This window comes from Rousettus aegyptiacus, unplaced genomic scaffold, assembly GCF_014176215.1.
Source record: "Rousettus aegyptiacus isolate mRouAeg1 unplaced genomic scaffold, mRouAeg1.p scaffold_m13_p_10, whole genome shotgun sequence".
NCBI classification, from domain to species: Eukaryota; Metazoa; Chordata; class Mammalia; order Chiroptera; family Pteropodidae; genus Rousettus; species Rousettus aegyptiacus.
This window is the reverse complement of record NW_023416285.1, coordinates 96,418,208-96,432,637: the sequence shown is the minus strand read 5'-3', so window position 1 is coordinate 96,432,637 and position 14,430 is coordinate 96,418,208. Positions and strand designations below refer to the sequence as shown.

Genomic DNA, 14,430 nt, shown 5'->3' with positions numbered 1-14,430 from the left:
CATTTAGCTGAGAGAACCATTATCCAGACTTATAAATCTATAGCTCCACGTACATCGGGGATCTAACATTAATGTTGATGGGCTAACACATGAGATGTACGAAGAACAGAAAAAGAGTATTGCTTGCTTCATTTCATAAAACAAATCTGTGATTAAATATTACTCCAGATAACACTGAACGAGGCATACAAATCATCCCTCGATCACATGGGATTAAAAAAAAGAAACAAAAATATTTTGACCAGAAAGTCTTAAATACATTTCATTTTCTTTGGACATTGTTAAGTTTGTGTTGCTCATGTCTGAAGGTGTCAGGGGAGAAGTGAATGGGAGGCGGGCATGGCTTTTTGCTTTATGATGGTCTCGAAACACATTCATCACATAATTTTCTAAGAAATGAGCTGAACAGACAGATGCCAATGACTTGACATAACTGTTTCGTGTGAAAAAAAATAATTACAGGTTATTTTAATGGCTATAATGCGTTTCTATAACTCACGATGAGCTTTTAGGAGCTATTACTCACCGCTGTATAAATATGTCATCGTGGGCTTTTTAAAAAATTTGCATTGTTTAATCAACCATACTTAACGGTGCCATCGGTTGGTAAGAGATGATCAGAAAATGAATTATGAAGTCCCTTAAAATCATATTTCCCTTCAATTCTGCAGTGCTCCCCTCTGATTAAATCTCTTTAAAAATCCAAAATTTCTGGTAGTCGACTACTGTCAATTCTTACAGCATGCCCTGAGAACATTAAAAAAAAAAAAAAGGGAGGCCTTGTTTTGTGTGATCATTCAATCCTGGAAACTAGATTTATGCGAATCTTTAGAAAGCAGGCAAGTTTTTATGTTTGTTTGTTTGTTTGTTTGTCTGCACGCTTGACATGAATTCTCCTTGAAGGAGAGGCGGCTCGTACACCCCCCAGCGAGTTCCGGCCCCTTCTGCCCGAGTCCCCGGTACGTCCGCCTCAGGCACAGCGGGACAGAGGACTGGCTCCGTCCACGGCGTCTGGACCTCGGGGTCTTTCGGTGCGTGGAGCGATGCTCGCGTCATCACGACGGGACGCCCACAAAGACCAGGGCGCGGAGAAGCCGACAAGCCCTGGACGGCCGCGGGGAAACGTAAGTGCACACACGGCCACGTGGGGGAGAAGCCGGTCTGCAGGGGAAGCGCGCGGTGAGATTCCGACTCCACGACGTTCTGGAAAAGGCAGAACTGTGGCGAGGTCGGAGATCAGCGTTCGCAGGGGGCTGGGGGAGACAGCGGGGGCGAGCAGCTGCAGCGCGGGGTTTGGGGGGCGGGAAAATGACTCTGTGCGACCCTGTAACGACAGACGCACTTCCCGTATGTGTTTGTCCAAACCCGAATCTCTGGACCTTCCTCTCAATTTTGTCATGCACCTAAAACTGCTCTAAAAATAGTCTTCAAAATAATAAATAAATTAAAAAATGAATGAAAAGCCATCCTTAGCCGGAAGGATGAAATAAGGAAAATGAGCGTTTCTCCACATCTCCCTACATTCTCAGCGTTGCTCTAGGGGTTTACACGAACCTCATTTGGTACAGAGCAGGTGTCATTATCCCCTGGTTGCATGGGGAGGTCGCGAAATTTAGAAATAAGGTATCTAGTCCAAGGTCACACATCTACTTAAGCAGTCTCAGGGCCCGGAACATGTATTTCTGATTGCGCGTGCTCACGAAGCCTTACTTTTATAATCGAACGGGTGTGCGCACAAATCCGTAAACTGAAGAAATAGGTGATGACCAAAATTCTCCGCGGCCACAGCGGGGGACAGCCTCCTGTCAGCGTCCCGGCCACCGACCACGGCCGGGCGAGGGATGTCGGCCGAGCAGGCGTGCGGAGCTGCACTCCGTGGCTCCTCACCCCGGGCGCGGCCACACCCACCTCACTCCCCTCCCGTGGGCCCCGCCTCTGGGGGGAGGACCAGCAGGGCCCCTCACAGGTAAAAGAAGGAACTATGCGATGCTGAGAGTCCTTCCCTACAGGTGATGAAGAGCTTTCGCATCTGCCATCGGCCGGGCTGGGGCAGCTGACAATCCCACCGAGAAAGCGAGGCCAGGTATTAACTAGCCATTTAACAGATGCGGAGAGCCTGAGATGCAAGGAGGCGAAGTGACTTTTCCCCAAGGTTAAGGTCAGCGAGAGGCAGAGCTGAGCCACCAGCCAGGCCACCTGCCCCTGGCCGCCAGCCTGCCCTCCTACACGGGCCCACCGAGTGAGCCCACCGCACGGGACTCGGCTCCAGACACCCCGAGTTATCGCAATACCCGCAGCAGAACAGACCCGAGCGGCCTATCCATCCAGCTGCTGCGGATCCCACAGAAGTTAGGGGTCAGACCTCCCTCAGCCCCCAGCTCTTATAAACCTCCACCATTCCAATATGATTAACATAAAAAAAGATAAAATTTAAAAACATGAAAGAAGTGCTCTCTCAGGGAAGTTCCGCCTGATAAAGAAGAGAAGTATCACCCAAATTTCCAGAAATTATCATTTCAAGTTCACCTCCCATACCTCTTAGCAAGACTGTGAGATCTTTAAGAATGCAGCCAAAGCAGGAATGACCGACAAATAAGTAAGCACACTGGCAGCTGCCACATAAAAATCTAGTTTTTTAGCTGAGTGGATGCCACCAGCCCAAAAGCTGACTGCGTGACGAATGCACTTCATGTAAATGCTTAGTAATAAGCACATTGTACAATCCCACTAATAAACGTGGGGCGCACAGGAAAAGCTGGGGAAGGGACCTTTCACAGGCTGGCACAGCGATGTCTGCATCGCCATGGCAACAGTGGTACCAGGTATGGACCGACCAAGCTGCTGGGACCCACGGGGGCTCTTCGCGTGGCTCTGCGACCCGCCTCCTGCCAGCTCTCGGTGTCCGGCCAGGAAAGGACCGGGAGAAAGACGTGCACACACGTGACCAAAGGGAGGCAGTGACCGGAGCGCAGACTCTGCGAGAGCCCAGCCTCGACCGACGCTGGCAAGGCCCCGAGAGCCCTACACGCCCAAAACGGAAGGAAAACTGTCCGGCCGAGTGAGCGAGCGCCGTGGGGAAACGAAGCCTTTAAGAGCCAGAGTCGGGGAGATGGGGGCACGGCGGGCCGCCCACCCCGTCTCCAGGACGGACACGCGGGCCTGCGCCAAGTGCTCGGAGGGTGAACTCAGGCGGACCACATGCCCCCCCCGACAGCGACAGCCAAACACCTGCCCGAGAAAGGGGACCTTCCGCCTAACTAGCAGCCGACGTCTTGGCTCGCCTAATTCCCCCCCCCAAACGATTTCGAAAAGCAGATGTTCCCCTCGTCGTGAGCTCGGCGTTCTCGAAGTTGTCATGCCTTGGAAGGCTGCAAGGGCCGGCGTGTCCGACGAACAGGACACACGGCATTTTACACAAAACGGCCGCATCGCGCCCGTAAGGACATGCGATTGGGGCAGGAGGGGCCGACACCTCCCACCCCGCGTTCAGAAACGGGCGTGACTTCTGTGGGGCGGGTGGCGTCCCTCCCACTCCTGAAATCCCGGACCCGGCCCGCGGCCCTTGGACTCCTTCCCAGTGGAGTAGGTTTTATTTTCTTCCCAACAGTGTGGAAATCGGCCGTCCCACCCTAGCTCGGCGAAGTTTGCGCGGTGACAGATGATTACAGAGTGTGGATCGCATCGTCAGACAAGTAAACGCCAACCAGTCTGTCCACCCGAGACCTGGACTGTCCACCTGAGACTACATAATGTCGTACACCGACTACGCGGAGGCAAAAAAATTAATACGCAGTTAAAGGTCTTAAAAATGTTTCTGACGATAAAATAAAAGTGTTCTTCTGGCTCATGTCATTAAAAGTATTTTTAGTCCTGATCCAAACGACAGAAATAACATTACAGAGTTTGACAATCAAACGTAACCAGGACAGCAGCCCTGCCTTGTCCGAGGGGGCCTTTTCCCAAACAGCCCAGTGGACGCCTGAGCCACAGGTGGTACCAAACCCTGTGCACCCTATAATTTTTTCCTATATACACATTCTTATGATAAAGTCCAATTTATAAGTTAGCCACATAAGAGAGGAACAGTAAGTGATAATAAAATAGAACAACCACAGGAGACTGTAATAAAGTGATGGAGCCCCGGGATGGCGGCTGAGTGACGACCGGGCGGGGAGCCCTCGGCGTGGGGTGCGGGACGCGGGGCCGCCTTGCGCGGGGCGGGGGACGCGGGGCTCCACCCCACCACGCAGCACGGGGCGATTCGGAGCTCGCGAGCGGCTCGTTTCTGAAGTCTGCCGCTGACTCTTTTCCGACCGCGGTCGACCGCGGATGGCGGTGCCGTGTCTTGCCGCTGAGGCTGGAAGGCGGGCGCAAGGCCTCGGGCGAAGGGGGCCTCCCCGAAAACGCCGGGGTTTGTGCTCAGTGTCACGAAGGCAGCGACGGAGCAGGGTGACTCTCCTCTCTCGCGTGGGAGAAGGGAGACGGGGTGGGTGAGGCAGGGAAGGGCACCAGGGGCCGGTTTCAGGGGACAGAGAGCTGGAGGATCTGGAAACTAAGTCCTTAAATCAACCCGGGCCGCGTAACCCTTGCAAAGACGTCCAGGTCCCAGGGGACAGGAGCAATTCCACACCCATCACACGCACAGGGAGGGCCCAGGCAAGAGGACGCACGAATGCGGGCCCACTTGCCACACGGGGAGACGTTTTCAAGTCGTCAGCCAAGCGACCGGCCATGTCCTGTCCACCTACACCTACAAACAGAATCGACAAGCATGTACAATGCCATGGCCTACGTGCGATCGCAAGTCAGCAAAATGCTAACGATTACTAAATTCACTTACGGCGACACGTGCCTGGGTGTTCCGCTGATGCTTGGATGAGTCATGAAGACTTACGTCATTTGTAAGTTATTATATATTTAGTCCGTAACATTTATTTCCCTTGCCTTCATTTCACAGTGAAATCATTAACTATCTAGTTTCAAAATCCTCAAGATTTTCATACAATTTGTATTCCATTCACAGAAATCGTCTAAGGCTTTAAAATAAAATTATATCCGATCTGTGTAATTTTAAATATTTTAAATCAAAAAAATGTAAATTACAGCACAAAAATCAAAATTCAAATCATTTTGTCTTCAGATAAGCTACTTTCCCTCTACATAGTCTACGTTATCTCCTGAAGTTAACAGAAAGATTACAAATTGTAACTAGTGAATATCGAAACAGTCATCGGCATCTGAGGGCCACCCCCGCCTGAGTCATGGGGGAGCAGCCCCGGGCAGGACCCCTAGATTGGGGAAGCGAGGCCAAAGGGAGGAAGACGGACAGATGAGAGTAGGGAACCCTACAAGGAGGGTCTGACGAGAGGCCAAGGACCCCCAAATCTAACTCACGCCACAGTCCACCCAGAACGGAAAACACACCTCACTTAAAATCCACGTGCCACTGGAAAGTAAATTCATCTGTAACTAACGCCAAAGAGGAAGCCCTCACAGAGCCGCCTGGCGCTTACAGTTTCCATGCAGAGCAGGAAAAACCCAAATAGCGTCTGACACAATCTGCATAATTTTACATAATCCCGTGATCACCACTTGTCGAGGAAGCTGCAGACTGAATCCCTTCCATTTATTTGCCTCTGAAACACACAGAATGGAAAACATTCTGGACAAAGAGCTTTTCCCACCCGCTTCTTAAAAACCACCAGGAGTCTACTCTACAACGTTTCTCTGTAATGTGTTTCCGATCCCTCCAGTCTGAATGAAGTCTTATCGACACATGAAATCAATAGACAAGTATCAATCGACCCCTGCTGTGTTCAAATGCATGGATTTCAGAACCAGGGGGGGAAACTCCACCCTTGGCTTAAAATCTAGTTCAAGTTGTCTGACCTGGAGACAAGTGATTTCAACCCTTAGCCACAGATTTCAAGGGTAAAAATAACAATAACACAGCTAGTTTACCAGGCTGTGCTGAGGATGGGGTTAAGTTCAGTTACCTGGCACACAGTAGGCGCACAACAAAACTATTCGGTGGGTGAGAGGAACTGTTTGTAATTGGAGAGAGGTGCCATGAACATGCTCAAATTCATGATTCATTTATTCCCCGGCAAGAAAATGACAAAAGGTTATGCCGTGGACAGGAAGTTCCAAAGACAAATGCAAACAACAAACAGGAATTTGTAGGAGAAAAGGCTAGAATTTTTATACAAACAGCTGGTCACCACTACCTGCACGGAAGTTTTCGATTTATATTATGAGGACCCTTTAGTCTGCCTTGATTCTTTTGGTCTTTTTTTTTTTTTTAATCTTCCACAGACTTAAAAAAAAAAATGTTCAGAATTTAAAAGCCCAATTTCTTGGGCTTCTGTTCATAAGCGCGTTCGCCTCAGAGCCCTTCCCTCAGGTCGCTGCTGGCCAGATGCTCACACGACGCACTTTTCTGAGCTGAAAAGAACCTCGGCGACCGTGCGGTCCGGCTTGGTGCGGTCAGACGGCGGCTGGAGAACGGAGTGGCGCACTCGGCGGCTGCACAGGGCACGCGGGGCTGTCCTGCCCCGTGCCCGACGCTCACAGCACGAAGCCGGATGCCCGCGCGGCCGAGCCGATACGAGCAAACGGGCAGGGGACAGGAGGTCTGGAGGGCAAAGGAATGGCCACCGGCAGAGGCAGAGGCCGCATCCAGGCCCCCGGGGGGACCGTGAGTTTTCAAGAGATGCTGATCACCCGCGCTTTTAAATAAAGTGATTTGCAAATGGTAAACACGAAGATTATTTCAAAATACTGTTTAAATCAAAACACGCACACACGCGCGCTCATGCACACAAATACACACATGCTCATACACACACACGCAGACATGCATACACATGTTCAGCACTCACATCAATGCATACACGTACACATGCTCACACGCGCATAGACACATGCGTTTGTGCATGCTCACGCACATATGCCCGTCGCACACACAAACACACTCCCGCGTGCTCACATGCGTGAGCACAGCAGGTCCCCCGGCTGGCCCCGTGGGGAACCCCTTCACAGGCTCGCCACCAGGCAGACAGCGCTCGGGGGCACGTGTCCTGTTTCAAAAGGGCCGTCAAGTGTCCAGAGTTAAGGGTCGCTCTGTTTCCCGCTGGAATGTTCCTTCTCTCACACACCACAGGCAAAGATGGCTCTACGACAGCAGGAAACCAAACCACTTCTTAAAACGTGTAGCTACGACTTTCGGTGTATTTGCCGTCGTGCCACCTAGAGGCGCCCGACGCCTTCTCAGGATGACGTGCGTCTTCCTCTCTACATTAAGCCGTCTAATGATCACGGAGTCAGTCCCTGTGCTTCTCAAAACTCTGCTGAGGGCTGCTTTTGCTCTTTGCGTTTTTAGCGCATGCGCTTAATTTTCTTATTAATACGCGAACGGAATTCCAGGTACAGCTTAAGGCTGCCAGCGAAGCCAATGCGATGGTCCCGGCTTCATGAGATTCACTAACATGGCATTTAAATAATAAAACACGGACTGTAACACCGACTGTCTCATACGAACAGCACAGTCAGATCCCCCGCCTCGGAGTCTGCAGCGGAACAGTGGTCACAGACTGGGATGTCCCCTTGCCGGGTCACTTTACAGTCCTGTGCATGACCTGCCAGAATCTCCCGTTTTATAATCAACAAGAGCGCAAACAGCATTTCCCCAAAACGGCCCACGGACCAGGCCTCAGACCCTGGTGGGACCTAACCAACCCCCCCCCCCCCGACAGAAAGCCCTTATTCACACTTTCTCCTCACACTTCATGAATAAACATCCCCTTTATTCAAATAAGTTACATAATGACTAACCCCAGCCGTTTCAGGTTCGACTTCGAATGCTGAACGCAGTCATTTTGGCAAGACGGCGGAGTTTGCAATTCAAATCCCGGGCGTTTTCATATCGGGGAAAATAAAAATCAGCAGCGGCGTGATCCCGAAGGCGCCTCATTCCACTGCTTCTGCTGCACGAGCAGCCGGCACACGGTGGTCCCCGGCTGTCCCCCGGGGGGGGTCACGGGGACGGGCAGCAGCCCCCGTCCTCACCCACGAGGCCGAGGCGTGGGCAGTCGCCAGAGCTGCCCGCCCCAGCCACGCAGGGCACCACGGCCGCGTCTCAGTGAGGAACAGCGCGACCGTCACGGGATTACACGGCTTCCGTCCGTTCTCGCCACAGACACTCATTATTCGTCAGCTGCCCTTTGCGAGCTTCGCGAGTGCTGATGGACACGTCGAGCCTGATCGATTTACTAGGCCGGAGCGTTTTACATTTTGCTGCTCTGATAAGAGCTGTAACAATCCTGCACTTGGTGCCGCTTTCATGTGCCGTGGGTCTGGACACGTCGCGTGCGAGAGATGAGCGCCCATCGGGTCACGTGCAGGCACGCCGGCCGCTCGTGATCGGCCAGCCGGCCACGCGGCCCGGGTCGCTCCGCACAGGTCCTTCTCGGCGGCGTTCCCTCCCTCCCGATTAGAGCCACGCCTTAAGGAAACACGGTGACGCTCACGCTCCTTCCTTCCTCGCAGCATCTGAAGTAACAGTGCAGGCCCGCACCAAGCCAAAGATGAAACCCACCCCAGAGAGGAGGGCAGCAGAACGTGGGGCCGTACGGAAAGCAACGTGCCCGGTCGACGATCACGGGAAACAGGAAGATGGGTGTCCTCCAGGGCAGGCACCTGGGCGGGCACGAACCGCGCTGGACAATCCGGGAACATCCTGAGAGATCCCGGGTGTCGCGATGAGCAGCCACCCCTCCCCTTCCCTCAGCGCCCCTAACGGTCGCCTGGGAACTTCCCTCCGGTGCTCGTTGCAGCTTCCCGGGCTGGATTTCCCCAGGTCCCAATTCCCACACAAACGCTATTCCTCGTGCTCACGGTGAGAGAACCGGCTGCTCCCTCCTCCTCTCCTCTCCGAGGACGACCGGCCAAGGCACGCCGCACTGATCACCTACTGTAGATTATGTGGGTTATATTCTGTGCTATAACCTCCGCATTTCGTGGATCCAAAAACTGGGAGGAGACTCACTCTTGCTAAGTCAAGGGCAAAGGCAAGGTGAGAACCCCGCCCCCCGGCTCCGACAGCAACACCCCGAGATCCGGAAGAAGCCGACCACCAGAGCGCCCCAAACGAACGTGGCACAGGTTGCCCGAATGCACGTCAATGTTCTGTGATGCGGACGTGGCTCCATAGTGTAGCGGTGAACATGTCTGCTTTACACGCAGAAGGTCCTGGGTTCATGTCCCAGTGGAGCCACAGTCTGTGGTCTACAGCCATGCCACCCTGAACAAGCCCCATGTCTGATCACAGAAGCTAAGCAGGGTCGGGCCTGGCTAGTACTTGGATGGGAGACCACCTAGGCAGACCAGGTGCTGTAGGCATACATAATAATAAATAATAATGATAAAAAATATATATATATTCTGCAATGCCTTTCAAGTTTAATGACCACAAAGACTGAACAAAGATGCAAACTTTACGACGATATTAGCTCTCCAAGCCAGAAAACCACACAAACAAGAATCCTCGTTCAAAAACAGATTCCAGGATTCCCACTGGAACAAACCAATAACGACCCCGCCCTCCGACAATTGAGAAAACCTCTTGTCCCATGAGCCTGCTTTTCCTGACTCTGTCCTCCGCGTTAAAGTTCTCCAAGTCCTGATGATCACCTAACTAAACTGCTGTAAAGTTCTTAAAACGAGCGATAAAGAAATTCTCAAAATGGCGTGACTTGTCACCGTTGGAAGGGCCTGCCAATCTTCCAGTCACATCCATGGTTTCCCACTTTACGGGGTTTTCCCATTTTTCATTCCCAATGAGTCATTTTACGTGTGTCTGTGTCTTGCCTGATAGCACAAAGTCGGTACAATACAAACTTGACGGTGTTTCTGAAACCGTGATTACTGCCCCATTTTTCATCGAAGGGAGAAAGAACTGACTAACCGCAAGCTCTCCCTCAAGCAGAAACAGATTTTTATGAAATGAACCCATTAGCGGTTAGTGTTAAAACTCCACACCCTGGAACTTCTCTATTCACTAACAGCTCTATAGCGTGAAACCACCTGCTGTCCGTTCCGAAGGCTTAAGCTGCTGAAGGGTCCAATTTTAAGAGTGAGTCACGAATTAGACAGTGAAAGGCAAGGCCGCAGCCAGGAGCCGGGACCAGCCTCTCGGTCCCCTTCCGTGTCCCCCCCGGCGGCATCCCTAAGTCTGTATCTGCCTCCCGGGACGGAGGCACGTCCGTCTCTACCCCGCTGAGGTGTGTGAGGACCCACCGCCGCGGCCTCGCCGCGCAGAGCTGGGCCCGCGGGAAGACGGCTAACTCTCTAACCAGGACCGCGACTTCCCCAACATTCCGCCCGTCCGATCCACGCGTGAGACTGGCCGATTTTATGACGGGTCGGAAATCACAGAGCAATCAAACGACTGCATTCTATCATCACACCTTCGCACCTCAGCGGCTGTCGCGATTCTTCAAAGCCAGACGGACTAGTTAGTATTCCGCCTTTACAAAGAATTACATCTCATTTTGAAAACTCACCGGGGGCACAGCTGTGAACATGACCAGCCTTCAGGGCGCACGGGCCTTGAGGACGAGGGTGAGACTTGGCCTCGGCTGCCCGAGGAAGCACCAGGTAAGTCCCAGCAGGACGGGAGAGCAGGTGCAAAGGTCCGGAGCAAGAAGGGAAGAAGCAAGGCCCTTTCCGTCTCTCTTCCGAGACGGCCCGGGGCAAGCTGTTCCCTGACCAGGGGGAGTGAGAAACCATAGACCGTTCCCACCCGTCAGAGAAAACAACATCTCGGAACTTTTACAAAAGCAGACAAAACCCAAGGGCTTCGAGAGGTGGAGGTGACTGTGAACATGACGGACACGATAAGCCTTGGAATTCAGGTCTAAAACACTACGTGTCACTTCGAAACAAAAACAGCAGCCGTTCGAAATCAAAAGTGGCAGACAGGCAGGAAAAGGGCATCGCCCACGCGTGGGAATCAGCCTCGCAGCTTTTCGGGTGACCGCCAACTGAGCGAGGGGCAGGCTCCCGCCTCCGCCGGCTCAGGGGACCAGGCGCGTTCCCGTAACGTGCGTGCAGCGTGTGGCCCGCACTCATGGTGCAGTTTCTCACCAACCGCAGCCTGAGCCCTGGGAGCCCTTGGTGGGGGGCTCCCCACACGTCCCCGGCGGGTAAAACTGCCCCCGCCGAGAACCACTGTTTTCCAGCAACTACCTGGACCTTATCGTTCCGGGCTTTGACGGGCCCCTCGCGAGCGACATTACGTCTCCTCGTGTGTTCGGGGTTCTACGTGCTCCACGCCCTGGCAGTGCCCCCAATGAGACAGGTTAAAACTCAGACCTGCTCCGCACGCTCCCCTGCGCTCTTCAAAATGTCAAGTCTTAAAAAGCAAAAGTTAAGCAACAGAATCCAACACCAACGGTCAGAGGAGAGCCTCAGACCCCGGCCTCCTTTGGCCGCCTGGCTGAGCATCGGGCTCTAGGGCTCTCGTCCCCTGAAGGCACAGCTGGCCGGCTGTCGGAGGCAGCCCCGACATCCGGAAATGCACCCGGCTCCCCTCTCTCAGGCGCCGTCAAGCCAACGACACTTGGAGGCTGTCGACCGCGCCAGGCCTGCCCGCCGAATCGGCGGCGGGGTCGCAGACGAGGATTCCCTGCAGGCGTCGTGAGTGCAGGCGGCCTGCCAGGCACGGGCTCCGAGCCGGGGGCAGCGGGAACCTACCGTCCGGCGGCGTGAGCGCCTTGTTGTTCTGCGTGCACCACCCCACGGGGTGCAAGTCGGCTGTCACCACGTCACACCAGAAGTCCGCCCGGCGGTCCTCGCCGCAGCCGCAGTAGCGCAGAAGCAGCAGCTGCCCGCAGGTGGTGATCACGGTGGCCACCCAGTACGTGTCCGGGTCGTTCTTATTGGCCACCTCCAATTTCATCCCTGGCTGGAAGTTGCTCTGAATGCTGATTTCAACCTTCGGGGACCAGAAACACAGGAAAACCGTCATCACACCAGACGTGCACACCCAGGGGGCTGCGGGAGCCGTCCGAGGCCCACGGCTGGGGACCGTATTCCGTCACCTCGGAACAGCTCTGCCCTCCCACTGTGAGCCTCCCACGCGGCGGTGGTCAGTCTCCCGGCAGCCACGCCGGCGAGATAAAACGGAACAAGTTAGCTTAAGTGTGTGTGCTTCATTTAACCCGGCATATCCCACATGTCATCAGCGCAAGATGTGATCAGCATAAGACACATTAATGAGACATCTCACATTCCTCTTTCCGACGAAGCCGCGGAACTGGTGTGCGCCCTACCCTGACAGCAAACATCCCGGTGTAGACGGCACACTTGCCCGCGCTCGACGGCCCCGGGCGGCCGGTGGTTACAGCCTTGGGACGCCTGTCTTTCTCATAACCAGGGATCGCAGTCTCTCAGCAGTCACCAGCCCCCCTCCAAAGAGAGCTCTGCAGCCCGGGGTCACCCCAGCACCAGCCAGCAACCAACGCAGCTGCGTGCGCGATGACGGCATCACCACCGCTCGTCCACGGGGCCAGGGGCGCTTGCCCTTCGCACCGGGCGCCCAGGCCCTGGACCCTGCCTCCTGAAGGACACTTCCTGTGACTGAAAGGGCGTGAAGACCTGGCTGGACTGACGAGAACGGGGGGGCTCCATGTGGAGGGGTGTCGGTGACTGACTGGTAAAGAAGAGATGGGAAAGCTGTCGATCTCTCCTAAACCTCCTCAAGGAATCTCATCAAGTCACTGCAGACCCTTACTAGGGTTTTGCGGGACGAACACACGCTGTTTGCCAGGGGGCTGCAGTTCTGTTATGTTTTAATAATAAACGGCCACCACTGCATTCATGATAAACTAGTAATTACATTACACGGGTCAGTACGAAAAGACAGTAGGGAACGCAATCTCTTTTTATAATGCCGTGCGACTGAATGAGGTCTTACGTTCCTTTTCAAAAGGTCACTTGGCCTCTAAAAAGAATGAAATGTGGCATTAAGTCTAAGGCCACGTCACCCTGAACACGCCCGATCCTGTCTGATCTTGGAAGCTAAGCAGGGCTGGGCCTGGTTAATACTTGGATGGGAGACCACCTAGGAAGACCAGGTGCTGGAGGCGTAAAAACTAAAAAAAAAGAAAAAGAAGGGATTGTAAAGGTCCTGGCAATCTGCGAGGTCAATCGAGGTTTGCCTCACTTAAAAAAAAAAAAAAATGTTGCATTAAAATAAAGAATCAAAGTTCGGGCTCCCTCATTCAGCGAGATCACCAAAAGCAAGCCGGGTTGAGACAATGCCCCAACATGCTTATGATACGCAGGCTAAATCTTGGCCCTGGGTAGCCCAGTCAAAACAAGGCTTCTCAGAATGAAACTTTCATTTCCAGGAAAGCAACACTAATGCTGAAAACCTTAGGTCCTGAAAATTTAGTCTTCTCCTTGCTAATGCTATATTGCCAAAAATCTCACATAGAAGCAAAAAATCTGATAAAAACTCAATTTTGTATTTCCTGGGACTTACCCTCTGCTGGGCATGCTATTGGCATTATTCAAAGAAATCATTATAAGAATGATTTTTTTTTTTGGCTTAATCCAAATGTTTCCTGAACATTTATGGTATTTCCTCTCATTTGACTCATCTGCCCACAAAAGGCTATAAAACTTTTATGCGTCCTTTCGAAATAAAAATATCAATTCAGAATAAAAACATACAGCCACTCTCCACCTCCTAAGAAGACACTGCACATCACACCGACTTACCTATTTTGCTGGCTTTTACTTCTTCTCATCCACCTTACCTGTGCCAGGCCGTGCCCCCCGAGAGCCAGGGCCACACCTGTCAAATCTGGTCTTGAGTGGTGCAGAAGGGGGTGAAGGCTGCACGCCATCCCTCACCCACGGAGCCCCCCACCCTGGGCACAGGCCTGCGTCACACGGGGTCAGCTGCGAGAGCCTGCGGCCATCCGAGAAAAGCAAACCCACCTCCCCATCTCGCCTCTGTTTCTAAGAAGTCTGGGCTGCATTTCTCTTCCCTTCTCCTTCCCGTCTGCCGAAGGGTCCGGCCTCTGCCTGCTTGCTGCCTCTCCGCCCACCCCAGCCCTCCCGTGCAGAGCGGAGGGGAGGGGGGTCGGTACGTACGTGTCTGAACGATGCGTGCGGAGCCGCGCTCATCCCCGTTTCCTCCAGGTACTCTCCCCAGTTAAAGCCGATTTCCTCCACGCTCGAACCCTCTTCTGTCAAAAGACCGAAAACAGACAAACAAAAGCCAGAACATCAGCCTTGCAGGGAAGACCGGGAAATCTCACGGCGAGACACGAAACGAACTCAGGGAGGTTCGGGAGGATGTCGGTGACTTCTCTCGTCACAGCTTCGGTTTGCGGATTTTAGGGACGGAAGCGCCCAACA

At 53.3% G+C, this 14,430-nt stretch overlaps 1 protein-coding gene and 2 pseudogenes across 4 annotated transcripts in view; 2 read left to right on the top strand and 1 right to left on the bottom strand.

Moving 5' to 3' along the window:
• SFMBT2 (Scm like with four mbt domains 2) overlaps nt 1-14,430 on the bottom strand; it is a 172,807-nt gene that overhangs the window by 125,540 nt on the left and 32,837 nt on the right. For all 4 annotated transcript variants that reach the window (XM_016136408.2, XM_016136406.2, XM_016136405.2 and 1 more), the window contains 2 exons: nt 14,164-14,258; nt 11,755-11,995 (listed from right to left, as the gene is read on the bottom strand). In XM_016136408.2, coding sequence (XP_015991894.2) covers nt 11,755-11,995; nt 14,164-14,258 — 336 coding nt within the window. The remainder of the gene's footprint in view (nt 1-11,754; nt 11,996-14,163; nt 14,259-14,430) is intronic.
• On the top strand, nt 9,284-9,399 carry LOC118609267 (annotated as a pseudogene).
• LOC118608996 lies at nt 13,030-13,148 on the top strand (annotated as a pseudogene).